General features: G+C 49.3%; 2 protein-coding genes across 4 annotated transcripts in view; both read left to right on the top strand.

The window, feature by feature from the left end:
- Positions 1-14,636, top strand: part of EPHX2 (epoxide hydrolase 2, cytoplasmic) — a 74,699-nt gene extending 60,063 nt beyond the window's left edge. For both annotated transcript variants that reach the window (XM_010840141.1, XM_010840140.1), the window contains exons 13-19: positions 3,641-3,712; positions 5,922-5,955; positions 7,133-7,235; positions 8,613-8,682; positions 12,241-12,321; positions 13,957-14,015; positions 14,160-14,636. In XM_010840141.1, coding sequence (XP_010838443.1) covers positions 3,641-3,712; positions 5,922-5,955; positions 7,133-7,235; positions 8,613-8,682; positions 12,241-12,321; positions 13,957-14,015; positions 14,160-14,238 — 498 coding nt within the window. In that variant the 3' untranslated portion in view covers positions 14,239-14,636. The remainder of the gene's footprint in view (positions 1-3,640; positions 3,713-5,921; positions 5,956-7,132; positions 7,236-8,612; positions 8,683-12,240; positions 12,322-13,956; positions 14,016-14,159) is intronic.
- A 6,591-nt stretch (positions 14,637-21,227) lies between these two features.
- Positions 21,228-27,574, top strand: part of LOC104988715 (L-gulonolactone oxidase) — a 26,088-nt gene continuing 19,741 nt past the window's right edge. Inside the window, exons 1-5 of one of the 2 annotated variants that reach the window (XM_010840139.1) lie at positions 21,228-21,930; positions 22,908-23,009; positions 25,001-25,126; positions 26,386-26,480; positions 26,848-26,938. In XM_010840139.1, coding sequence (XP_010838441.1) covers positions 21,928-21,930; positions 22,908-23,009; positions 25,001-25,126; positions 26,386-26,480; positions 26,848-26,938 — 417 coding nt within the window. In that variant the 5' untranslated portion in view covers positions 21,228-21,927. The remainder of the gene's footprint in view (positions 21,931-22,907; positions 23,010-25,000; positions 25,127-26,385; positions 26,481-26,847; positions 26,939-27,574) is intronic. The other variant, XM_010840138.1, reaches the window with a different exon arrangement.

Raw genomic sequence — 27,574 nt, 5'->3', positions numbered from 1 at the left:
AAGGAGTAAGCGTCTTTTAATTTCATAGCTGCAATCACCATCTGCAGTGATTTTGGAGCCCAGAAAAATAAAATCAGCCACTGTTTCCACTGTTTCCCCATCTATTTGCCATGAAGTGATGGGGTCGGATGCCATGATCTTAGTTTTCTGAATGTTGAGTTTTAAGCCAACTTTTTCACTCTCCTCTTTCACTTTTATCAAGAAGCTCTTTAGTTCTTCTTCACTTCCTGCCATAAAATCTGCATTTTCTTTCACTTTCTTTGGTGAATAGGAGCTTACAGTAGAGGGCAAAAAAATAAAAGCCACAATCCATGTGGTCATTTAGAAGACATTCCCACCAAAGACAATTCTTATGCAATCAAATAACTTTTAACTGTTCGGTAGTTAGAATAGGAAAAAGGAGTCCAAAATGGTGGTGGCTAAAAGACAAAGAAAGGGAAAAGCCCTTGAAAATGGAACAAAAGAAAATCCAAGTCACTTTTAACTATGGAGGTAATAATAACAACAATAATAATCACCATTTATTGGCATCTCTCCTACGTATACTCTTCCAGGCATGATCAGAAACAGGCATTATCTCCTGTTATCCTTATAAAACTCCCATTTTACAGATGAGGAAACTGAGGCTCTGGAAGATTAAGTTGCCCAGTTAATAAGGAGAAGTAGTGGGGCTGCCCTGGTGGCTCAGACAGATAAGAATCTGCCTGCAATACAGGAGACCCAAATTCTATCCCTGGATTGGGAAGATCCACTGGAGAGGGGAATGGCAACCCACTCCAGTGTTCTTGCCTGGAGAACTGCACAGAGGAGCCTGGCGGGCTACAGTCCATGGGGTTGCAAACAGTTGGACCCAACTAAGTGATTAGCACTTGCAGTGGGGCTTGAAACCTTGTTTGTTAGATTCCAAAGTTCATCCTTTAATTCTTCTGATCAGGAGCACAAAGGGAGGAGCCCCATACAGTGGACTAACAGGAGGCTTGTCATTGGTCTGTGGGACTTAAAAATAGAGTAACACCTTTTGTAAATTACAGAGAGCCCGAGAATATCAACAGACCACACCACCAGAGTACAAATGCTCTTATCTCCCCCTCTGGCCCTCACCTTTGTCCTCATCACCCCTGTTGATCTGATATGCTTTCATGTGGGTGGACAGACTTATTTACCTTTGTGTTCTCTTTGATTTTCTGGTTGACCCTTTTGATATTCATTTGCTCTTTTACGGACTGTTTGAGCTCTGCAGCCTGTCCAGACCTCTGACCCCGTGGAGATTCCTCCACATGCTGAGACATATCCCAAGCTCATGAACACCAAGCTGTTTCCCAGATGGGGGCTGTTCACAATAAATAAGAATGATGGGGCTTCCCTACTGGCTCAGTGGTAAAGAATCCACTTGCCAATGCAGGAGACACAGGTTCGACCCTGATCCAGGAAGATCCCACATGCTGCAGAGCAGCTAAGCGCATGGGCCACAACTACTGACCCAGCACTTTAGAGCCTGGGAGCCGCAACTGCTGAACCCACATGCTGCAAGCGTGGAAGCTTGGGCGCCCTAGAGCCTGTGCTCCACACAAGAGAAGCCACCACGATGAGAAGCCTATACACTGCCACAGGAGAGTAGCCTCTGGGGGCTTGTCGCAACTAGAGAAAAGCCTGAGCAGCAATGAAGACCCAGCACAGTCAAAAATAAAATAAATAAATAAGAGAGCAAAGAAACCAATAAAAAGAAAAAAGAAGAAGAAGGAGAATGATGACCTGTGGTAACATGCGGGGCCTTTATTGAGCACATAAAATGCACTGCCTTCCATGGCTATTTCTGGCCCCAACATTCATCACATCACTGAAGGCCACGATTGATTCTCCATCGTGATGGAATCCTATGCTTGTCAAAGGATTGTGATTAACATGCCAACATTGCTTTCATCAGAAAACCTCAAACTGCTGACGCAGCGCTGCTTGATGATAAATGTTTCCTTGCCTATAGTGCCACTCTCTTGTAAATCCAGAGCTCTCATGATATGCAACCTACAGAATAAACAAGTGCAGGGTAGCAGGACCTCTTTAAGTGTGCAGGGTCTGAGAGCCACCAGCACACTTTGCCAGCCTGGCTTACAGGACCCTCCTCTTAAAACAGAGCAGGACCCTATTAGGGTCCTTGCCCCAAGCCCACCCATATCATCTGCCAGCCTTTTGTCTGTGGAAAACTGTAGTCAGAGAATAAGTTTAATCAGACAAGTAAGAAACAGTTAATACAAAGGAAAAGAGTCAAAAGAAACCAAATAACAGTAATGTACTCATTAAGCATAGTTGAGGACCTTTAGTTCTTTCTCAAGGGCTATAGATAATATTCTGAGTCATCTCCTGTTAAGTTGTCTTGTAGATACTGAAATCCCAGGTTGAAGATGTTAACTACATGATGACCAAACTATAGCCATGACATAAGCTGCCACAATTCCAAGAACTGAGCTCAAAGAAATGGAAACAAATGGACCCTGGAACTGACTGTACCTAAAACAATCAAGATGATGCTGGTTGGACCACCGATGACCAATTTGAAAGGTGACTGTCAGAGCTGACTGTGCTGTTTCTGCATGTAGTCCCCCCACCTTCTGTCTATAAAAGCTCTTGCCCACTGGTTGCCAGTGGGGGTGGGGGAGTCAGCCTTGGGACAGACATCTGCCACCCTCCCTCTGCAGTTGTCAACATCTGAAATGAAGCAAACTTTCCTTTCCACCAATCTGGCCTGTTTATTGGCTTTTGAGCAGCAAGCAGCCAGACCCCACACCCTCCTTTCGGCAACACTCTCTGGGAATGTTACTAGCAGAAGACGAATAAACCTTTCACCACATCCAGCTTCTGGTCCATCCAGGACCAGTCACAGATGCCCCCCGGAGTGGATGTTTTCCTGCTTTCTCAGGGTGGACCACGGAGAGCACATGAAAGACCCTGTAGGATCCAGGAAGAGCAGAGCTGTTTTATTGTGATGAGGGATGTAGGGCTTCAAGGAGAAGGCAGGGTTTGGTACAGGGTTTGATTTGGCCTGGAAATGACCAAAGAATCAGATATGGATGAAAGAGTCCAAGGTACAACTTGAGCTCCCATGTGGCGGGAAGAACTGGGAGCACAAATGATATGCATCCCAGCTCCTTAGCCAAAGACACCTTACTGTCCTGTTCTTGGGGAGACAACCTGGGTCCAAATCAAAGGAGTTGGTTTTGACGTTACCATGGCAATTCGAGACCCGTGGATGGAACCGCCCTTGGCTTCTAGGCCTCCTCCAAACCCTCCTCTTCCCCTCACCACCCTTCCGCCCCCAACACTTCATTCCTGCCCCAGTCTATAATAATAAAGTGATTATTATAAGAACTACATTCTCGTTGTAAAATTTAGAATAAGAGAAAAAAAGTGATAGCCATAAACCTATCTCCCAGGTTCAGGGTGGGGTGGAGGGGACCTCTGTCAGAATCTCATATTTTATTTGAAGCTTTAAAAAAAAATGTTTTTCAATATGAAAATTCAAAATCATGCACTTCTGACGAATCTTGGGCTGAATGGGACAGAGGTCACGGGCTTCTTGCTTTGGGTCAGATAGGTTTCCGAGATCTCTGCCGCATCTTTCATTTTGCTTTCTTGATTGTTTTAGGGAGTGGCTGAGGCTGAACTGGAAAAGAACCTGAGTCGGACTTTCAAAAGCTTCTTCAGATCAAATGATGAGGTGAGGAATGCGGGGCGTGGGGTGGGTTTTCAGCAGAAAGTGGGAGCTGCAGGGGTGCAGGTCCCCAGATGCCTCCCGCGGGAGGATGCGGGGATGGGAGGATGGGGGTGTCAGGGTCTGGCAGTTAGCAACTGGCCTTCTTTTCTTTGACTTCTGTGGTCAGGGTGATTGGGGTCCTCACTCCCACTGGTCCCTTCATTATAATGGGGAAAGGTCTGGTCCTGACTGAAACACACCAGGAAGGCTTTGAAACATATGTATATATAGATGAGATGGTTGGATGGCATCACCGACTTGATGGACATGAGTTTGAGCAAGCTCTAGGAGCTGGTCAAACAGGGTTGGTCAGACAGGGAAGCCTAGTGTGCTACAGTCCACAGGGTCTCAAAGAGTCGGACACGACTGAGTAACTGAACTGAACTGATCATAATGGTGACAGTTAAGAAATTATTACCATTATCATTTTCATATGCATGATTGCTTATGAAGGTACAGAATGAGTTGATGCTTCTAACTCTTTTCTGGAGCAACGCAAGAGCCCAGACTGCTTTATCGTGGTAATCCCACTGTCCCGTCTTATGTGTTAGGAGTCACTGTTGCTTTGCCTGGTCAGTGCCTGCTCAGATGTCCCGATTTTTGCCAGTTTCTTTGCTGAGTACTTCTGGCACCTCACTCTTTGATATTCAGTTCAATTTCTTTCTTCCTGAAGTACCTTCTTTTGTAGTTTTTTCAATAAGTTTGTTAGGAATAAACTCATCATATTTTGGCCTAGAAAATATCTTTATTTTGCTCTTAGGCCCGAGGAACAGTTTATCAGAGCATTCTAGGTTGACAATTATTTTCTTCTAGAAACTTCTATCACTGATTGTAAGAAATCGGTCTCAAGTCTACCTTCTGTGTATTATTTGTCTTTTAGTCATGTCTGATCCACAGTTTAACCCATCTTTGAGGTTTTAATTTCAGTGAACAGTTGTTTTTTTTTTTTTAATTTTTGAAAGTTGTATTTGATTATTTTTCAAAGCATTCAGATCTCTGTCCATAGAGTCTTGGTTCTAGTCTTGTTGTTCTGTTCCTTCTTCTATCTTAGTCTGACTCCGTGTGACCCCATGGTCTGTCCATGGAATTCTCCAGGCAAGAATACTGGAGAGGGTTGCCATTGCCTTCTCCAGGGGATCTTCCCCACCTGGGTATTGAATCTGGGTCTCCTGCACTACAGGCAAATTCTTTACTATCTGAGCCACCAGGGAAGCCACATTAATCATCTTAAGCATACTCATTTTTTCTTCTCTCTCTGTTCAGGTTCTATTAGTATTCTTGAAGAGTCTTGTTTACTGTCTGCTTTGCTTGCTGTCTCTTGCAGTGGGGCCTTATTGTGTATGTGGGGGTAGTGGAGAGAGTTCCATAATTTTGGTTTGCGAGCTCATCTTCAGTAGCACTTAATCTGCTCCAACCTGCTTCAGATGACATGGAGGAAATGCCCTTCCTGGGTGGTCCAGCATTTATTGCTCCTGCCAGGCCTCCTGGTAGAATTTACCAGCCCAGGCTCCCTTTCGCTACTGTAGTGTTTTACATCACTTACTGGGGCTTTCCAGATCTCACAGTGTGGATTCAAACTCAAATACATGCAAAGGCAGACTTGTAGCTGTGAATTCCTAGGGAAGTGTTTTTAGCATCTTCTTAGTATCAAACTGAATAGACAGCTCCCTTGATTTCTCTCTATCATGATGGGTGGGTTTTTCCTGCTGCTGCTGCTAAGTCACTTCAGTTGTATCCAACTCTGTGGGACCCCGGGCTCCTCTGACCACGGGATTCTCTAGGCAAGAATACTGGAGTGGGTTGCCATTTCCTTCTCCAGGGTTTTTCCTAGTCCACCCTTTAACTGATGACCCCAGATTAACTCTGTGGATGGTGGGGACAATCTCATTTTTAACTTCCCATCTGCCATAGACCTAAGGCCTAATCTCTTGTTCCTATTGGTTGGTACACCCAGGTTTTTACGTTACCAAGACCTGCAAGCACCCAGGAGCAGCTGTAACCTGGAGCTTGCTGGGAGCTATCTCTACTCTGACCACTCAGGACCCGCCTAGCAATCCTGGGCATTTAGAATATTTGTGTGGTCTGCTGGCACTCACAGGGCTTTTAGATGCCCTGTTCATACGTATTTCCTTTGCTTGACCCATGACGTTGTTTCTAACTTTTCTCCCTCCAGACTTTCATCACCGTGAGCAGAACCTGTGAAATGGGTAAGAGACATTCTCAAGAAGGAAGGGAGACAGGAGGGGCCATGGCAGGAACCAGATGAACGTTTAATGATTGTTTCTCCATCTGCCGGCTGTGGGCAGAAGCAGTCACCTGCCAGCCTGAACTCTGACATGCTTAACATAGAACCTCTGCTGGTGAATCACATTTACCCTGACCCAGGGTGACCATGAGGCCCCAGCTTCCGTTTACCGACAGAGTTTTAGAGCCAAGAGCTTGGAGAACTCTCAGAGCTTGTCAAAGCATCCTCTACTGATTAGGACAGAGACCCAAGATAGAACCTGACCTCTGTATGGTCACCTGGTCCAGGTAAGGAGGAAATCAGGCCAGACCCCAGCCAGGTCACTTCTGTCACAATTCCCTGGCCTCCCCTCCATCAAGCTCTGTTCCAACAGCCCCTGTTCTCTCTCCCAGTTTGGAAATAAGCAAGGAGCCAGAGCCAGAAGCAGACCAAGTGCTCATCCCCTCAGCTTCTGGATCCAGCACTGTTTCCAGAGAACCTTGCTTGACCCCAAGCCTGTGACTTTGCCATGATTTCCTTGTATTTTGTATTAATGATGATGATGGCTACCACTTGTTTGAGCACCTACTCTGTGCATCAGACACTGGGCTAGCCCTTTTTAGATATATTGTTTATCATCCTCATGACATCCCTGAAAACTCTCACTATTATCTCTGTTCTACAGATGAGAAAAATGAGTCTTACAAGAGTGCCAGAGTTTGTCCAAAGTGGCCAGGCTGGGGTTAAACTCCTGTCACTGGTCAGGAACACCTCTCCCTTCCCTCCCTTCACCCCTTTACTCATTCACATGGTCACTGATTCATTCCTTCATTCCTCAAACATTTAAAGTGTACACTTGGTGTAAAAGCAGGAGCAGGTATCCAAACCCATGGGAAAGCGTCTTTGCCCTCAGGGAGTCCCAGTCTGTTTTTTAAAATTTATTTATTTTTAACTGGAGGATGATTGCTTTACAATATTGTGCTGACTTCTGCCATATAGTCTCTTAAGGAGGCAAAGAGCACCCTAATAAGACAAGGAGAGGTGGTGGAGGGTCTCAAGAGACACCAAGGTGTTGTAACTCAGACATCTGACCCCGGGGAGGGGCTGGCGGTGAAGAACAATGGAAAGGGGATGGTGAAGAAACAAGTGGCTTTTTGCAGGAGGACTCCTTGTGAACACCCCAGAGGAGCCCACCCTCAGCAAGATGGTCACTGAGGAGGACATCCAGTTCTATGTGCAGGAGTTCAAGAAGTCTGGTTTCAGGTAAAGAGGACAGCACCCCGAACGCAGGAGAGAGAAGGTGGGCAGACAGCTTCTTCTACTCACACGGTGCAGGGCGAAGCCCGGAGATCCTCCAGCTCATCAGCCCTCTTGAATGTCTGGCTAGCCTCTGCTTGAATGCTTCCAGTGTCAGGAGGCTCTTTACTGACGACGCTCAGTCTGCTCTAGTTTGGAGAGTTTAGTTTGTTCTCCCTTATGCTTAGGAGTCCCTTCAGAGCACACGTTTTTAGCTTTTTTTCAGTCGTGATCTCAGTGAGGATCAGAAGACAGTTCTGAGTTCTTACTTCAAAAGAACACAAAAACCCACGTAAACTCAAAACTGCATACATATTTCTGAAGTGGGTAGCAATTTAGGAGCCTCAGACTGGGGCATAGATGTGCTATAGAAAGGAGCGTAGAAGGCTATCTGCTCCAGCCCCTCCTCTCACAGGAGGGAAACTTAGAAGCCCCGAAGTATTAGAAGCCCACTCCAGGACTCTTGCCCAGAAAATCCTCTGGACAGAGGAGCCTGGCAGCCTATGGTCCATGGGGTCTCAAAGAGCCGGACACAATTGAGCACACCACCCACACACACTTGGGGCTTCCCTGGTGGCTTAGTGGTAAGGAATCTGCCTGCAGTGCAGGAGACTCAGGAGACATGGGTTTGATCCCTGGGTCAGGAAAATACCCTGGAGGAGGGCATGGCAACCTACTCCAGTCTTCTTGCTGGGAGAATCCCGTGGACAGAGGAGCCTGGCTACCGTCCATGGAGACAACTGAAACGTGCATGCTGAAAGGACATGTGGCTTGTCTAGGGTCTTTCCAGGCCTCATTTACACTGGAGAAGTCTCAAGGGCCCAACAGCACCAACCCCTACTGTGCCTGAGGACTGGGAGAATGTTCCAGGCACAGCCCTGGGGCCACCCTGTTAGTCCAGTGGAGACGCCTCCGCAACACTCACTGGTGTCCCATTAGGAGGAAGCATCTCCTCGTATCCCTTTTCTGTGGGTTTCCTGGGGTAGGGGGAGTGGCTCTGGCTGGTGAGGCCACTAAACCAAGTTCCCCACCCTCTTCTGAGACAGCCCTGGGAGGAAGCGGAGAGTCCTGTGGGGCTGGCTTCTCTGTGTCCCCTAATGCTGGTTTCAGAGAGTGCCAGCTCCCAGTCCAGGGCCATGCCTGCACCAGGCTGTGCTCCACAAAGCCTGGCAGGCATATAGGGCACCAGGGCGTGACTCCTAGGCTGTGTTCTCGACCCCCTGCCAGAATCTTGGCTCTTCCTGGGAAGACTGGCTCTACGCCAAGCTGGTTGCTGGTGGGGTCTGTAACACAAACATCTACTAAAAGCTTTCCTTTTGTTATTTCCCAATCTGCCCCTCCCAGGGGGCCTCTAAACTGGTACCGAAACATGGACAAGAACTGGGAGTGGGGCTTCAAAGGCTCAGGGAGGAAGGTGAGTCCCACGCTGTTCTCTCCCAAGTCACCCTCGGGGCATCCATGGACCCCTCTTAGCTGGTCAGAGTTAGGGGTGGACAGACTGCCAGCTGCTCTGGGGAGCACCTCCACTGCAGGGTCTCCTCCTGGGACCTCTGTGTGGCTGCTTCTCTTGGAATGGCAGAGGGTGGGGCGGGGGACAGGGGTCTGCCAGGTGACTTCACCCAGGTCTCCCAGTGGTGTCCCGGCTCAGGGTGCAGGTGGTCCAGGGCAACCCCCAGAGATCACAAGGTTGAAGCCCCCAGCTCACAGAAGGAGCATCATGTGCTTTCTGAGAGACAAGAGAGATAGGGCTTTAACCCCTGGGTGTGTCACCTTGACCAAGTCAGCCTGAGTCTCAGTTTCCTCATTTGTCAAGCAGAAGACAGGTTTCCAATCTCCAGGTCAGCAAACGGAGTAATGGGGTCCCAGGTTCACACTCAGAGCATTAAAAATCTAAGGGAAATTGCATTTTCACCTTCCCCCACTCATTCGGTAACCCCAGCCATCTCCTTGATTCAGGTGAAAATGAACATCCTCCATGTGCCAGGAACTGTACTAGACTTTGGGGCACCAGACGAATAAAACAAGGGCGGTCCCAACCTCTCGGGATCAGGTATTCAGTCAGGAGAACATGAAACATAGTAAAGAGCAGGTGGGGCAGGGATTTGCCTGGTGTTCCAGTGGCTGACTCCATGCTCCCAATGCAGGCACCCAGGTTTGATCCCTGGCTAGGGAATTAGATCCCACATGCTGCAGCTACAAGTTCACATGTCACAACTAAATATCTGGGCTTCCCTGGTTTCTCAGATGGTAAAGAATCTGCCTGCAATGCAGGAGACCTGGGTTCTATCCCTGGGTCTGGAAGATCCCCTGGAGGAGCATGGCAACCTGCCATGCTTGCCTGGAGAATCCCATGAACAGAGGAGCTTACCAGTTTGCTGTTCATGGGGCTGCAGAAAGTCAGACTCGACTGAGCACATGTAACTAAAGATCCCATGTACTGCAACTAAGACCTGACAGCCAAATAAATAAAATTTAAAAAAAGAAAAAAGAACAGGATGGGCAGAAACTGCCTTGTAATCCCTGTGTGACCTTGGGCAAGGCACTTACCCACTCTGTTCTCTGTGGCTGCTTAAGATGGAAAGGCAAGAGTGGTGCCTTCCTCAGGATCTGTGTAAGGATACAGTGGGTTGATGCATATGAAATGCTGAGCTAGAACAATGCTTGATACATAGTAGTGGCTTAATTAATGCTCTTGAGCCAATCATCACTCTACTGTGTGATGGACAAAACCCCAGTGTGATCGGTAGATTCTCTCATAGCGTGAGGGATGAAGATGAGGTCTTTAGGGAGGTGAAGCCCAGGGATCTGAGGTTGGGGACCCCTTCCTCTGAGGTTTCCTTCCAGCTCTTCTCTCCCACCTCCTTCTACACCTGTACTATGCCTTCACATTTTCCCTTGGAACACTGTGGAGGGCGTCCCTCCACAGCCCCCACAGCAGCCTCAGGATTCATTTCAGCCACAAAGCCACCCCTGGGTCTTCACTCCTCAGAGGAGGGGGAGCAGTGAGAAGCACACAGCTCTGCATTGTAGGTAAAAAAAAAATAGTGCAAATTCCTTAACCAGAGACAATGAACACTGTCTGGAAGTTGTAATGGTGGCGTGAGAACAAGAATAAAGAGGGGCTCTCTCGATCTGGCAGTGCCCCGTTTATCAGAGGACAAAAGTGAAGTCATTTTGCTGCCTCGAATGTCATGCTGGTCACCATGTTGGCTGCCCTTCTAAAGCATCCGTTCAATTCAAAGAAAAGAAATATTGATCTCCACCCATCCGAGGGCATCTTCCTCCTTCCTGGTGCCATTTGATTGGGTTCCAGAAATATCAGTCCCTGGAGCAGACCACATGCATGTATTACACACACATACACGGAACCTGAGTGGTCACTACATGCCCAAATCCATCCAATTGAGAAAAACACAGTCTTTTCCTTCTCTGTGTCTCTTTTACTTTCACACAAAACACTGTCTTCTTTTTCAAAACAAACAAAATTATTTATTTATTTATTTGACTGGACCAGGTCTTAGGTGCGACATGTGGGGTCTAGTTCCCCAATCAGGGATCGAACCCAAGCCCTCTGTATTGGAAGCAGAGAGTTTTATCCACTGGACTGCCTGGGAAGTCCCCAAAACACTTTCTTTCTGACACTTACTACCACCAAATGTGTGGAGGTTTTTCCCCACACCAAGCAGTTCTCTGCCACACGAGCTAGGTGGCCTACAATTTAACTTATTCTGACACTATCTACCTGGAGAGGGTATCAGAACTCACAGGTTAAGGGCTCAGTCTGACAAGACTGACCCCTCGACTTCAGATGCCAACCCCACATTGAAGTCGTCACCTGTGCTTCCAACTGATTGGCTATAAATTGGAGCGTCTCAGAACCCCACCCCCTGAATCTATTAACTTGTTACAGTGGCTCACAGAACTCAGGGAAGCACTTTTGTTTACACGTTTATAAAGTGTTATTCGGGCTTTCCTGGTGGCTCAGTCGGGAAAGAATCTGCCTGCAATGCAGGAGGCCCAGGTTCGATCCCTGGGTTGGGAAGATCCCCTGGAGAACCCTAACCCTAACCAGTTTATAAAAGAATTTAATAAAGGACACAGATGAACAGCCAGATGAAGGGAGGCACAGGGCAAGATCTGGGAGGGTCCCGAGCACAGGAGCCTCTGTCTCCCTGGAGTTGTGGCATGTTACCCTTTCAGTGTGGATTTCACCAGCCTAGAAGGTCTCTGAACTCCATGCTTCTGGAGTTGGGTGGATGTTCATGGAGACTTCCTCATGTAGGCACGATCAATTATTAACTCCACTTCCAGCCCTTCCTCCCTCCCTCCCCTTCCAGACATTGTGGGGAAGGGGGAGGTGGCTGAAAATCCCAAGCTTCTAATCCTGGCTTTGTCTTTCTGGTGATGAGCTCCCACCCAGGAACCCACCCAGAGTCACCTCATTAGAACAAAAGATGCTCTGAGAATGCTTACTACTTAGGAATTTACAAGGGCTTCAGGAGCTCTGTGTCAGGCACCAGGGGCAGAGGCCGAGATATATTAATACATTTTCTAATCTCTTACACAGTCATTGTAGATCTTCAACAATAGTGGTGCCTCCTTCGCACAAAGCATGTGGTGAAAACAAAGCCAGACCACAGTAGTGCTCTGAGGGGTCTTTTGGGGGGAGTTAAGAGAGGCTCGGTAGTAAAGAACCCGCCTGCCAATGCAGGAGACTCAGGTTCTATCCCTGGGTCAGGAAGATCCCTGGGAGGAGGGCATGACAACCCACTCCAGTTTTTTTGCCTGGAGAATCCCATGGACAGAGGAGCCTGGCTGGCTACAGTCCATGGGGTCACAAAATAATCAGACATGACTTGGCGACTAAACAAGTGGAGGAAGCTACAGGGCATGAAAATAACATTTCCTTTCCCAGGTGATGGGGGAGCCCAAGCGTGAAAATCGCTTCTACTTCCTGTTAATCTCTCCCCAGATCCTGATTCCGGCCCTGATGGTCACCGCGGAGAAGGACTTTGTGCTCACTCCTGAGATGTCCAAGCATATGGAGGACTGGGTAAGGGAACAGTCCTGCTCGGGGTCATCGGGGCTTCCTGGCAGAGGTCTCAGGTGTCCCAGAGGATGCAGAGTGGGATGTTCAGGGAAACCACTTGCTTAATAAGGCCTTCCTCCACAGTGAGATAGTCACCTTTGGGGAGTAGCAATTAAGACCTCCTTTCCACCACCCTGCTGCAGTCTCTCATCACTCACTCTTTCATCTCATGGGCTTTTACAGTGCACTGAGACGCATTGGGACAATGCTAGGTACCAGGGAGGTAAAGATGAAGAAGGTACGGAGCCCACCATGCAGGAGCTCATGGCCAGCAGTTAATGCGGTACCCAAGAGGCTTGGGAGGATGGGGGCACAGCTGGGAGCAGGGGCTTCACAGAAATGCTGACCACCACTTCTGGGCTTGAGGAACTCTTAAGGCTTGCCTGGCAGAGAGAGAATGGGAGACGAGATGGGGTGTTGAGAGGTGAGGGTAGATGAAAGAGCTCAGAGCATGGTAGGAACCCAGTAGGCATCAGGGTCTCCCTGAGCCTGCTAGGAGCTGCTGAGCTGCATGGACCTAAGTGCATGGAGCCCACTGAAGTGGAATTGTTGTTGTTGTTCAGTCGCTAAGTGGCGTCCGACTCTTTGTGACCTCATGGATTGCCACATGTCAGGCTTACCTATCACCACCTCCAGGAGTTTGTTCAAACTTATGTCCATTGAGTCAGTGATGCCATCCAACCATCTCATCCTCTGTCATCCCCTTCTCCTGCCTTCAATCTTTCCCAGCATCAGGGTCTTTTCCAATCTTTCCCAGCATCTAGTTTTTCACATCAGGTGGCCAAGGTATTGGAGCTTCAGCTTAAGCACCAGTCCTTTCAATGAATATTCAGGGTTGATTTCTGGGGATTGACTGGTTTGATCTCTTTGCTGTCCAAGAGACTCTCAAGAGTCAAAGCTGTGATTTGGAAGTGTTCTCTGACAAAAGCTTGGAGGTTGGTGGGAACTGGGAGGTCTTGAGTGGGGTCACCATGACTGCTCAAGTATTGGGGCTGGATACTGAGAGCATTCGCCTGCACTTGGCCGTGGCTTTGTTAGCATCATCTCGTGCGACAGAGAGACTGTGTTTCAAGGGCTGCTGCAAAGGACGCCCTTTGTGGACTGTGGAACCAGTCAAGAAAGGGCTGTGACCTACTTTGGGGGTTCAGGTGCCAAAGAGAGGCGGAACAGCCCTGCACGGAGACCACCAGGGAAGAGGGAGGCAGCCTGGGGAGGGGACAAGATCATGGCTGCAGGGCAAGAGTCAACCAAGCTTGACTTGGCCTTTTCCAGGTAGCGAATGGACCAAGTCCTAACGGTTCTGAAGGGAGGCAGTCTGTTGTGATGAGTATGGGTCAGCCTGAATTTGAGTCTTAGCTCAGCCACTTTCTGTGTGGCTTTGGGCCAGTCACCTAGCTTCTTTTCTGAGCCTTCAAGTTACCCAGAGGATCATGGTCAAGGTTAAATGGTGCAGTGTGTTTAGAGCACCTAATACATAGTAGGAACTTGAGCAGTGGTCATTCCTTTTGTAAATAATGTGGGGTTTTCAGCAGGGTGGCCTGTGGAGAGCAGAAAACTTGCCTTCTGCCATTTACTTTTCTGGGTGGGATTTTCTTCCAGATTCCCCACCTGAAAAGGGGACACATTAAGGATTGTGGACACTGGACACAGATGGAGAAGTAAGGAGATGGGGGTCCCTGGGTGGGGGACAGCAGGGCTCCCTGTTCACCTCCAATGAGCTGCTCGCTTCGTCACCCCTACCTTCCCGCGAGCCAGGTGAGTGGGTGGAGACAAATGGGAATTGCCTTCTGTTCCCTTTCCAGGCCCACTGAGTTGAATCGGATCCTCATTGAGTGGCTGGAGACTGATGCCCGGGACCTGCCGGTGGTCTCAAAGCTTTAGGGTGTGATGTGTCAGCTGCCAGCAGGCATTCTGACCTCTTCATCTGCTGGGGAACTGCTCTGGTACCCACATGAAGCTTTACATGTGTCTTTCAAAACCAGCAGCATCATTCAGAAGGGGTTTGCAGCCAAGAATGCTTTTCTTTCAATGAAATGAGTCAAGTCTGACCTAATTTTAGATATGGGAAAAATCACATGTGATTAATTCTCTGGGTACAAAGGCATCAATTTGTCTCTAAGGGTGGTTAGTGTTCTGTGGAGGACAGAATGAGATGATCAGGGGGTGATTTCTCTTTAACGGATCAATTCACTATTTTGATTATGCAGAATCAGCAATTGAGACACTTTTCAGCAGAGATGAGAGCTCCTTTATTCAATAAAGCAAAGGCAATGATGATACTGCTGTTTTCATTCTTGGGAGGAAGGCAGGGTAACTGTGAATCCAGTTCCCTCTGCACTTGTGTCTGCAAGACTCTGCATGGCCTAGAACAATGCTGTCGGGTAGAACTTTCTGATGTTATAAAAATAATCTGTGCTGTCGGATAGAGGGGCCACCAGCCAGCCACACTTAGCCTTTCACCCTGTCTCCCTGCTCCCCTGGCACGGTGTCCTCAGTAACTTATGCTCACCTCCCTCGCTGCTCTTCCTGCAGGGCAGTCTTGTGGACAAGGTGGTGTCACCAGGCTGAATTCTGATGAATATAAATTAACTAGGAAAAAAAATGGCATGTGTATCTAGGTATATGTAGAAAGCAAGGGATAGGTTAGAAATGTTAGCAGCTATCATGCTTCTTTTAAAAAAAATATTTATTTTTATTTATTTGGCTATGCCTGATCTTAGTTGTGGCGCACAGGATCTTTAGTTGCAGCGTATGAACTCTTTGTTGCAGCATATGGGATCTAGCTTCCTGACCATGGGTTAAACCCAGGCCCCCTGCATTGGGAGCATGAAGTCTTAGCCACTGGACCCCCAGGGAAGTCCCAGAAGCTCATTTTTAAGTACTTCTGTGTGCCTGGAGCCCCATACAGACCATCTCTTATTCTTCCCATTTAGCAGATTAGGAAAACTGAGGGTCGGATAACTTGCCCAAGGTCACTGGGCTACTGTGGGACAGAGCCTAGATTCAGACACATGGTATCTGGTTCTTCAAGCAGAGCTCCTTCCAGCAAAAGCTCTTCTCTTTTCTAAATCTGGAGTCAGACTACCCAGATCAAACTCTGCTGGGCCACCGATCACAGTGTGACCTCAAGAGAGGGTTTCCTCTGCCTCAGCTTCCTCTGTTAAAAAAAAGGACATTAATAGCACTAAACTCTTAGTGGTTGTGTTGTGGAATGTGGAGTCACAAAACACATCTTGGAGGACACTCAAGACAGCAGAGTACAGTTTGTTACTCCAACGGGTCCAAGGGCAATCAGACTTCAACTACAATCTCCATTTGCCATCTATAGGGAGGGAAGGAAACCTGTTTTTTGTTAGCAATGGTTTCCTCATTCTTGAGCAGAATTCAGGCCCAGTTCACATCCTTTCTTTAAGATGTATGACAGGCTTTAAGATGGAGTCTCTCCTGCTTTCTTCATAGTGACCCCAACAGTTGTATTAAATGACTGAATACATGCAGGACCCCTGGAGCAGTGCCTGGCACAGAGAAAGTGTTCCAAGCATTAACTGTAAGTTTTCCGTTTTTAATTCTTAAAGAGATGGGAATACCTTACTACCTTACCTGCCTCCTGAGAAATCTGTATGCAGGTCAAGAAGCAACAATTAGAACCAGACATGGAACAATGGACTCGTTCAAAATTGGGAAAGGAGTACATCAAGGCTGTATATTGTCACCTTGCTTGTTTAACTTATGTGCAGAGTACATCATGCTGGATTGGATGAAGCACAAGCTGGAATCAAGATTGCCGGGATAAATATCAATAACCTCAGGTATGCAGATAACACCACCCTTATGGCAGAAAGTGAACAGGAACTAAAGAGCCTCTTGATGAAAGTTAAAAAGGAGAGTGGAAAGACTGGCTTAAAACTCAGCATTCAGAAAACTAAGATCATGGCATCCGGTCCCATCACTCTATGGCATATAGATGGGGAAACAATGGAAACAGTGACAGACTTTATTTTCTTGGGCTCCAAAATCACTGCAGATGGTGACTGCAGCCATGAAATTAAAAGACACTTGCTCCTTGGAAGAAAAGCCATGACAAACCTGGAGAGCATATTAAAAAACAGAGGCAATACTTTGCTGACAAAGGTCCATATAGTCAAAGCTATGGTTTTTCCAGTAGTCATGTATGGATGTGAGAGTTGGACCGTAAAGAAAGCTGAGCCCTCAAGAATTGATGCTTTTGAACTGTGGTGTTGGAGAAGACTCTTAAGAGTCCCTTGGACAGCAAGGAGATCCAACCAGTCCATCCTAAAGGAAAGCAATCCTTAATATTCATTGGAAGGACTGATGCTGTAGCTGAAGCTCCAGTACTTTGGCCACCTGATACGAAGAGCTGACTCATTAGAAAAGACGCTGATGCTGAAAAAGATTGAAGGCAGGAGGAGAAGGGGACAACAGAGGATGAAATGGTTGGATGGCATCACCAACTCAACAGACATGAACGTGAGCAAGCTCTGGGAGTTATTGAAGGACAGGGCAGCCTGGGGTGCTGCAGTCCATGGGGTCGCAGAGAGTCTGACACAACTGAGCCACTGGACTGAACTTTCCAGTTTATCCCAGGACAAGGTTTCTGAGGACTTTAAACTCCCAACCAGTCCACCACCAGCTCCTCTCTTTTGGATCTGAGAATTAAAGGACTCATTTCAAATGCAAATGTGTGCCCCAGGGGGATGACTACAAAATCCAGATAACATTATTTCACTGTGTCCAGGCTTATTTGTCAGGGAGCAGTTGCTAGAAGAAAGTGAAAGTGAAGTCGCTCAGTCGTGTCCGACTCTTTGCCACCCCATAGCCCACCAGGCTCCTCCATCCATGGAATTTTCCAGGCAAGAATACTGGAGTAGATTGCCATTTCCTTCTCCAGGGGATCTTCCCAACCCAGGGATCGAACCCAGGTCTCCAGCATTGCAGGCAGACGCTTCACTGTCTGAGACACCAGGGAAGCCCAGTCACTGGAAAGAAAAATCTTAAAACATCTTTCATCAGAAAAAACACAAGTAGGCAAACCTCTTCAACCGGTTTGCGTTTCCAGAATTCTACGCAGAAATCTCCATAAACTATTCAAAATGTTCAGAAATTCTCTTTTGGCAAATAAGGGCCAGATGAATCAAGTCCATAGCACTGCACCACAAATATCACCAGTCGTACAAGACTGCAGGTCATTAAAAAAAAAAAAATTGCTTCATCGGGAAAAAGTTTTTAGGTCATTCCCAAAAATACTTTTCAGAGGCCATGTTAAGTGCAACTTGTTTGATGTATGTTCAAACTGCTTTGATTTTTTTTAAATGTTATTTTTATTTCGGACTGCTGCTGCTGCTAAGTCGCTTCAGTCGTGTCCGACTCTGTGCGACCCCAAGGACTGAAGCCTACCAGGCTACTCCGTCCATGGGATTCTCCAGGCAAGAACACTGTAGTGGGTTGCCATTTCCTTCTCCAATGCATGAAAGTGGAAAGTGAAAGTGAAGTCGCTCAGTCGTGTCTGACTTAGCGACCCCATGGACTGCAGCCTACCAGGTTCCTCCATCCATGGGATTTTCTGGGCAACAGTACTGGAGTGGGGTGCCATTGCCTTCTCCCTTATTTCAGACTACGAAGGCATAAATAACAAAGTGTCTTTACCTCTGCGGAGGGAGCTAGTGCTCACTCATGTCCAACTCTTTTGGGACCCCATGGACTGTGGCCTGCCAAGCTCCTCTGTCCATGGGATTTCCCAGGCAAGAATACTATAGTGTGTTGCCATTTCCTTCTCCAGGAGACTTTCCCGATCGAGGGATCAAACCTGCATCTCCTACGTTGGCAGGAGGGTTCTTTACCACTGAGCCACCTAGTGAGCCTTTTAAAAGAAGCATGGCAGACCCCACGTTCTCTATGACACCCACATCCCACTGGGGGCAGGAATGCCACGCTCACTCACAGGCACTGTCCTCACACCCAGTGACTGTCAACTAGCAGTGTCCAAGGTTTCCAGGAGAAATGTCTTCTAAAAGTGGGTCTATTTAGAATAGACCTGGCAGTGATTCTAAGGCCCACTGTTCACACTGATGTTAACATGAACACAAATTAAAACCAAACAATGGTTAAAATATGTAGGTCAGAGAAGAAAATATATAGATCAGAAGCTCAAAGATTTTAGAAACAAGAATTGGAGATTTCCCTGGTGGTCCAATGGTTGAAATTTCGTCTTCCAATGCAGGGGCTGGTAGTTTGATCCCTGATCCAGGACTAAGATCCCACATGCCTCGGGGCCAAAAACCAAAACGTAAAACAGAAGCAATATTGCAACACATTCAATAAAGACTTTAAAGATGATCCACACCAAAAAAAAAAAAAAGGAAGAAAGAAAAAGAAAAGAAACAAGAGTTGCGTGGAAAACATCCTAACTCGCTATTCAAAGGAACACAGCGGGCCACAAATGATAAAATACTTTCTTAGCAATTGGGAAGTTTCTCCCCGATGTTAGCTAAATACATTTTGTCTAATTTCCATCCATATTTCCATATTTCAGATGTTGGGTGCATAGGCGTTTGCCCGCTGTCAGAAGAGTAAAAACTCCAACTGCCATGTGGGAGACTCAGGTTCGATCCCTGGGTTGGGAAGGTCCCCTAGAGAAGGAAATGGTTACCCACACCAGTATTCTTCCCCAGAGAATCCCATGGACAGAGGAGTCTGGTGGGCTACAGTCCATGGGATTGCAAAGAGTCAGATATGACTGAGCGACTAACATTTCTCTTTTCACTTTCAGTGCTGTGTAGATGGTGCCATTTAGATAAAATTTATTAAAAGAGAATGAGCTGGCTGAGCAGGTCAAGGAAGTAGTATCTGCCAATCAGAAATCATTAAACACTCTTTCAGATGTTCACGGTGTTTCAAAGAAATGTGTTAAGTTGTGCAGTCACCAAGTCGTGTCCAACTCTTTGCAACCCCATGGACTGCAGCACACCAGGCTTCCCTGTCCTTCACTATCTCGGAGTTTTTTCAAACTAGTGTCCATTGAGTTGGTGATGCCATCCAACCATCATCTTCTGTCGCCCCTTTCTCCTCCTGCCCTTAATTTATTGTATATTAAGGACTCATTTTCACTGATTAATAAGCATAGGAGTCCCAAAAAAATAAAATAAGCATAGGAGGGGAAAAGATAAAAACGAGCTTCAGTGGCCATCAGGACAGTAACATTAATTTCCCTTGCCAGCAAATGTTTGAAAAAGTTAAGACTCAGCAAGTATAGAACAAGCTGAGTCCTTCAGACAAGGAGTAAGCAATAAACCATCGACCTCAACCATGAGATGGCAGCGACGCAGATTGAATTAACTGATAGACACCATTTCTGCTGATCTTATTTCTTTTCATGTCATTTTATTTCCTTCAATAAGGGCCATTTGTAGGAGTGATGTTCCTGGTTTAAGGGAGGTGAGGAGGACGAGTTCCATGCAAGGGCTGCAGCTCGGAGTGAACAGAGCAAGCCTGATGGGTGACTCTAGGCTCCAGGGGGTCTCAGCGGAGCACAGAAGAAGGCCCCCAGGCAGTTTGGGGGCACAATCCAGGTGCACCCACACCCATGGCACCCAGCTTCTGGAATGTTCTGCCTCAGAATGCATATGCCCAAAGGAGAAAACCTGGCTTCAGCTGTAGCTGTAGGAGGCATTTGTGGGGGGGGGCAGGACACATTTTGCCTGAAGTGTGGGAAACAAACTCTTACATCCTGCATTGGCAAGCAGGTCCTTTACACCAGCAACACCTGGGAAGCCTCTGTGTGTGTGTCCTAATCTCCTCTTATCCACAGTTGTATTGGATCAAGTCCCATTCTAATGACCTCATTTTAACCTCATTATTTCTAAAAACCTTATCTAAATACAGTCACCTGTTGAGGTCCTGGGGATTAAGCCTTCAACTTAGAAACTTAAGGGTGGGGGAGGGGACATGATTCAGCCCATAACAGGGGCTCCATCTCTTGTTCCCAGTCAGCTCTGTTCTGTGGCCCTGAGCTCTGCAGATTCCTTACCCATCCCATTCTTTCCTCTCTGCTGTTGAGCTGCCTCTAAGCGATCATAAACAGCAGCATCTCCACTAGCTGGGATCTCCCTGTGGGGAGCATGTAGCTGCCACCCCTCCCCTCCCCCAGCACATACATTTGCAGATGGGGAGTGTGATCATGTTCTCACACACACACACACACATGAACATGGATACACACAAGCGCCTGGCAGCTGTATGAGACCCTGGTTTTGAGAACACAGGTGCGACTCTGACCACCTCCATCCCAGAACTTATGTATGTGTCTGACCTCAAGCTTTGCTCCTCCAGCCCAGCCTCACCTCTCAAACCCCAGAGTTGTTGCTCTCACTTCCCACTAGACCCCAGCTCTTGGCTTGGACAGATCTGATGCCAAGGTACTCAGTGATGATTAATCTGTTCTGTTGGACAAACGTGCCTCAGAGGCCAGTGCGGCGCCAGGCATGGAGCCAAGGGGCAGTGACGGGGACAGGAGTGTCCCAAGGAATCTGCCACTGGAAGCTCAGAGCCGGGAGCAAATGCAAGAGCTTGATACCATGTCAGGCTCTGATTGTGTCCCAGTGCTTCTCAGACGTCTGCTCTAACCTTGATGTCTGCCCAGAGAAGTAGGCAAAAAAAGCCCACTTCAGGGCTTCCCAGGTGTCACTAGTAGTAAAGAACCCGCCTGCCAATGCAGGAGACCTAAGAAATGTGGATTTGATCCCTCGGTCAGGAAGATCGCCTGGAAGAGGGCATGGCAACCCACTCCCGTATTCTTGCCTGGAGAATCCCATAGACAGAGGATCCTGGTGGGCCACAGTCCACGGGGTCACACAGAGTTGGACATGACTGAAGCAGCTCAGCACACAGGCACATGCCCCCGCTTTACTGAAGAGAAAACTGAGGTTCATGGAGGTTAACCAGCAAAGCAAGAAAGAGGAACCCGGGTCTGTCTGCCCTGAGGCCTGGAGAAGGAAGACTTCAGCTAGAAGGCTGCCTGGGCTGTCACTGGTCCCTCTCCTCCCCCGCACACCACCCCCCACTACAGCCACCAACATCCTGTCCTATCTCCCTGTAGCAGTGGGCAGCCTGGTGAATTCCTCCCCCAACTCTGACAAATGAACTGACACATGGGCCCCATGTCACAACCTCCCCTGATCTGTGGCATTAAGGACTCAGTTTCAAGGCCAGGGGTCCTTCAGCTCCAGAAAGCCCCCAAAGACCCTGTTGGGATCAGAGCTCCACAGCTTTTGGGGAAAAACCGGCCACCCTGCGAAGGCTGCCTCTTCACCCTGCTGCCTGAGAGGGGCTGAGGGGCGGAGGGCCGGCCCAGCGGCTGTTTGTCTGGGTGGAGCCTGTCGTCACACTGCTGATCCGCCTCCGGCGGGCCCCTCTGTGCCTCCCTGAGCTTCTGTGCTCACTGTCACCACACTGCTGGTTCCAGCCCCTCTGCTTTGCCCCAGGGCCCTGCTGCCCTGTGCTCTCTTCCCAGACGAAGCCGGAGTCAGCCGAGGCCACTGACCCACCACTGAAGCCATGGTAGGGCCAAATGGTACTGCTGGTCGGGTCAGTTCAGCCGGTCAGCCCCACCGGCTACATCCAGACTGAGCCTGTGAACCTGGCTTGGGGCAGGGGGCAAAACTGGGCAGGCGTGGGGCTGAGGGGTGGCCACAGGGAAGCCTTCAAATTGGACTCGAGGCTCTGAGGAGCCGTTGGGGTGCTGGGGAAGGGATAGAAGAGGAAGGCCTGGGTTGGGCTCCTGTGTCTTTACTCGGTTGCTGTGTGAGTTTGGGGGAGTTACTGCACCTCTCTGGGCCTCAGTTTCTGCTCCTGAAAATGACCATTGATATCATCCATCCAGTGGTATCGCTGTAAGGCCTAAAAAGGTATGACATGTGGAGGAATCCAGGCACACAGCAGAGGTCCCTCAAATGGGAATCCCTTTCCCAGGGCTCCCTGCTTGGCTTCCAGGCCAGGAAAGGCTACCATGGAGTCTCCCAGACGCGCCCCTTCCTGCAGGAGAAGACTGGTGGGAAAGCTGAAGGCCAGTTTCCTTCCTTCTTGGGCCACTGGGCCAGTTCATGCAGCCCCTCCCCCATTGTCCTACTCAGCCCAGGGCACCTTATACTACTGGGTCTTTCAGAGGGCTCACCACACTGGAGCCGGAACCCAAACACTGCTTTCTCCAGCTGCACCCCTGATCTCATCTCCCTGCTTCTCCTAAGAGCACTGAGTTTTCTGCATGATCTGCCCAACCCCCCAACCGTCCCGCTCGGCCATGAGCTGATAGAGGAAAATAGTAGCAGGAAGCCCCCACATGGCCACTTGGCTTCAGAACTTCTGACATGTGTTTAGGCTTCCCAGGGGTGCAGAGGGGTGACAAGGGCAAACCGGAGGCTGGCTCAGTGCCGTGGCCTCAGCCTCCATCTCTACAATGTCAGGGCAGTGGATGGATGGGGGTCAGGCAGCCTGAGACCACTCACTGGAGGTGACCCAGCTTTTGTCCTATCACATAGGTTCACGGGTACAAGGGGGTCAAATTCCAAAACTGGGCAAGGACCTATGGCTGTTGCCCGGAGATGTACTTTCAGCCCACGTCCGTGGAGGAGGTCAGAGAGGTGAGTATCTTGTCTCAGAACAGTGCCCGATGGTCCAGCCACCAGATCTCCAGTTCCATCCAGAGATGTAGATCAGAAATGCCCCCAGAGAGGAGGCTGAGAGGAGGACTTCCCGGCTAAGGCCCACATCCCCACCCCAGAATTGCTAGCCGGGCAACAGCACCATGGGGTTGGCTCCAACTGAACTCTGCTGTCACGTGACCACCTGGGGTGTCCACCAGTGACTGTCCGGTTGTTATTTCTGGCTCAGGCCTCTTCCCTGAGCTGCAAATTGGCATATGACTTCTTTCATCAGAGACATAACAAACTTTGATGCCCCGAAGGATGTTTTTGATGTTTCTTTGCTTTCAACCTATTCTATTGCGGTCTTCCTAACTCTGTACCAACCACCTGGTTGCTCAAACTAGAAGCCAGGAAGTAGGTCACTGTCCTTTCTTTACCCTTATCTGACTTCAGCAAGTCCTGGCTTGGAAGTTTCTAGAACCCACCTCCTTCTCTCCAGCACTGTTGTCACTAAGCCCAGGCCACCACCCCTTCCCCACCTGCCATGGCCTGAAATGGCCTCACTACTGATCTCTGTCCGAAGCTTTGTGACCCCGTGGACTGTAGCCCACTAGGCTTCTCTGTCCAGGGGATTTTCCAGGCAAGAATACTGGGGTGGGTTGCCATGTCCTTCTCCAGGGGATCTTCCTGACCCAGGGATCAAACGCACATCTCCTGCTCTGGCAGGCGGATTCTTTACTTTTGATCACAGGAAAAACCAAGCTTTTTCCTACCTCTGTATCTTAGCCCTTGCTGTTCCCACTGCCTGGGATGCCTGTCCCTTCACTTTTCCCGGGACCAACTCCTTTGCATCCTTTAGCACTCAGGGTAAATCACCTCCTCAGAGACTTCCAGACCACTTCATCTGAGGATGTCCCCATCTTCTGCATCTCAGCTCCTTGCTTATTTCTTTCACTGCATTCAAAACCTGCAGTTATTTCATTGACATGAACTTTTTCATGCCTTTTTCTCTCTCCCTCATAAGGATGTAAGGCCACATTTTTCCTGTTTTCCATTGGATCCTTAGCACACCTAGCCCTTTATCGGGCACACAGGAAGCACTTAATGAATATTGTTGAATAAATGAGTGAATGAATGAACGAATGGACAAGACCCAACCTCTGCTCTTGAAAGGCTTACCCCTAAGACAGGTTGCATAGGACTAACCCAGAGGATGCAGATGTTTCACTAGTATTAGCAGACCACAAAGAGGGGAGAGATTCACATGTTTGTGAGCCTGTTCATACGTGTGTGTGAGGGCACTCAGAGGAGAGTGGTGGGAATGACATGGTCACCACTGGTGATCAGCACCACCTGCTTCATATCTGTGGTCTCACCTGTCCCCATCCATACCTGTGAGGTAGTGATTATTAGCCCATTTAACAGATGGGCAAACAGGCTCAGAAAGGCTTTGGAATTTCCCCTTGTTATTAAATACTAAATATCAGAGCCAGATTTTAAACCCGGATTCGAAGCCCCCAATTTCTTAAGCAGAAAAATGAAGAAAAATGATCACTGTGTCAGCCCGGAAAATGAATAGGAGCTCAAAAGGGAGCTGGGGTAGGGCAGTGGGAGATGAGGGGAGGACAGGTGGAGAATGATCAGAGTCTTCAATGGCTGGTGGGGGATGTTTGTGGAGCAGAGAGGGCAAAAGAGGAAGGCTAGGAGGTGGAGTGGCTTTGAATGGATCTGAAGTCCTTGAATGCGGAGAAAACAGGCTTCATACTGAGCTGAGGGCTGATGTCCTGCATGCGAAGTTTGTTCCAAGCCGTGCTGGCCTGCACCCCGCTCACTTTCTGGTCCTTCTCTCTAGCTCTTTCTTGGAGTGGCCTGCACAGCGGCTTCCAGCCAGGCAGCACCTGGGGGACTGGGGGTGCAACACCTGGGTTTCCCGGCTGCCTCGCAGAGAAAGGCCTGGGCTGAGGCTGATGCAGATGCTGCCTCCACAGGTGCTGGCCCTGGCCAGGCAGCAGAACAAGCGGGTGAAAGTGGTGGGTGGTGGCCACTCGCCCTCAGACATCGCCTGCACTGACGGCTTCATGATCCACATGGGCAAGATGAACCGCGTCCTCAAGGTACTCGGAGCGCTGGGCTCCCTGCCTCTGCCCCACCCTATGCCACTCCATCCCAGACTCCAGGGTGGACGCGGAGCCTTCTTTTCCCTCATGCATCATCCCCTCCTGGCCTCTGAGTCCCAAAGTGACCCCCCCCCCATTCCTGGTCCACTTGTGGTCACCCTCACCTCCCACAGGCCTGCCCTGGACTCCTTCAAGCCTCACATCTGGTCTGTGTGCATCCTTGTGGCCACAGAGAGGATGTCCACAAGTCAGGCCCCCAAAGGTGGATTCATGACAAATCCAAGATTTGCACCTAACTTGTTCTGCATATAGGGAAACTGAAGATCAGAGAAGGGGAGTGACTTGCCTAAGGTCACACAGCTGACCAGTGGCAGAGCTGGCCACACACTCAGGAGTCTGACACCAGCCCTGTGCTGGGATACATTAATCCAGGCGTCTCACACCCTCCCCTGCCCCGCCCACAACCAGGAGCCTGCCAGGGAGTGAGAGTGCAGGCATGTGCAGGGCTCTTGTTCTCACCTGCCAGGGCCAGCTCCTCTGAGCTGTCTTTTTTGCCTGGTACCCACCCCTCCAGCTCTGCTAGCAGAGATTCTAGATTTCTCTGTACTATGTATTTCCTGATTTGCTCAGGCCAACCATCTCCACCCTGTAGAAAATGCTCTGGTCAAAACATCAGTCATGGCAGGAATTAACTCTGATCGCTAATTAGTGAGGACCGGGCTCTGGTAATTGATTTTGCCCAGGCTGTGTGCTCAGGGTCAGTGAAATGTGTGTTCCGGAGTCCACAGATGTGAATCCTTATCTCGGTTCCACTGCGGATGTTTGTGTGACCTTGGGCAAGTGACTTAGAGTCCCTGAACTTCAGTCTCCATGCTGTGAAATGGAGAGACTACTCCTCCCCTCCCTCCCCCACCACTCCTGGACAGCCATGGGGGTCTCAGGGCATAGAGCCACTCTCCCACATGGCTGAGGGAACCTGAGCACCAGTCCCAGCCCTAAGGTGACCTTGAGTAAACCTCTTCTCTTCCCTGCCCCTTATTTCTCTCCCCTGTGACTAGAAGGGTTGCACAGGACAGTCCCTGAGCCCCAGCACTCTAGGGCTCTGCCTGCACGCCCTTTTGGCTGCCTGCAGCGGGAGGCAGCTTGGGCTGACTGTGGGCTGGGACAGATATGCTTGTACTCACAGCCTTGCGTGGCTGCAGGACGAGGGCTGGGTGACAGCCTAGCTCACCCTAGCCTGTGCCGGTCTCTTGCAGGTGGACACAGAGAAGAAGCAGGTGACCGTGGAGGCCGGCATCCTCCTAGCTGACCTGCACCCCCAGCTGGACAAGCACGGCCTGGCTTTGTCCAAGTAAGAGCCACCTCGCCCATTCCCAGGGCGGGTGCCAGTGATGCCCATCACTCCCAGCCCTGACCTCAGCCAGACACTCAAGGATCTGACAGGGGCCAGAGAGGAGCACATTTTAGGATGAACTTGTTTCTCTGGATCCCTGTACAGGGTACCCATCTCCCCATCCCCAGGTGTCCAGGGGCTATTATATGTGAATAGAAAGAAATTGTTGTTTAGTTGCTAAGTCATGTCTGACTCTTTGCAAGCTAAACTGGGGACAAGATTCCCAGGCAGATGAATCAGCTGTTCTGCTTTGAGGGGCCTCGCACCACAATCCTGGGAGATATTGTCCCAGGAAGACTAACCATGTCCCTCCTCCTCTCCCCAGCCTGGGAGCTGTGTCAGACGTGACCGCAGGTGGCGTCATCGGGTCTGGAACCCACAACACGGGGATCAAGCACGGCATCCTGGCCACACAAGTGAGTTCACTTGCTTCGATGCTGACCACCAGGGAGAGGGGAGGATGGGTCAGGGCCCCTTCACCCTTGTCATCGATGCTCCTGACAAGCAGGCATTCCAGCATGGTGTCGGCAGAGCTCTGTGGGGGCCTTGAACACATTTGGGTCTCTCTTCTGATGGAGACTCTGCAAGGCCCTCCAGAAACATTGTCTCTCTGAACCTCATGAGTCCCCAGCAGACACAAGTGATGAAGGCACCCCCATGTGTGTTGACACAGCCCCATCTCTAGGGAGCTTCCTGGCCACCCTGGGGAAAAGGGCAAGCAGAGCAAAGGGTTCCATCCCCAGGGAAAGCTCTGAACTGGAAGCCAGGCAGGGCGAAGGGCCTTTTCAGGTTAGCAAGTTGGGGAGGAGCCAAGAAGGAGCTGAGCACATGGGCCTGGGATCACATCTGACCTTCACCCAAAAGCTTTTAAGATTTTTTGATGTGGACCACTTTGCTTCCCTGGTGGCTCAGATGGTAAAGAGTCTACCTGCGGTGCGGGGGACCAGTGTTAAATCCCTGGGTTGGGAAGATCCCCTGGAGAAGGAAATGGCAACCCACTCCAATATTCTTGCCTGGAAAATCCCATGGGTGGAGGAGCCTGGCAGGCTACA

Source organism: Bison bison, unplaced genomic scaffold (assembly GCF_000754665.1).
Source record: "Bison bison bison isolate TAMUID 2011002044 unplaced genomic scaffold, Bison_UMD1.0 scf7180017864141, whole genome shotgun sequence".
Taxonomy (NCBI): domain Eukaryota; kingdom Metazoa; phylum Chordata; class Mammalia; order Artiodactyla; family Bovidae; genus Bison; species Bison bison.
The sequence above is the reverse complement of the archived record's forward strand: the minus strand, read 5'-3'. Positions and strand labels throughout refer to the sequence as shown.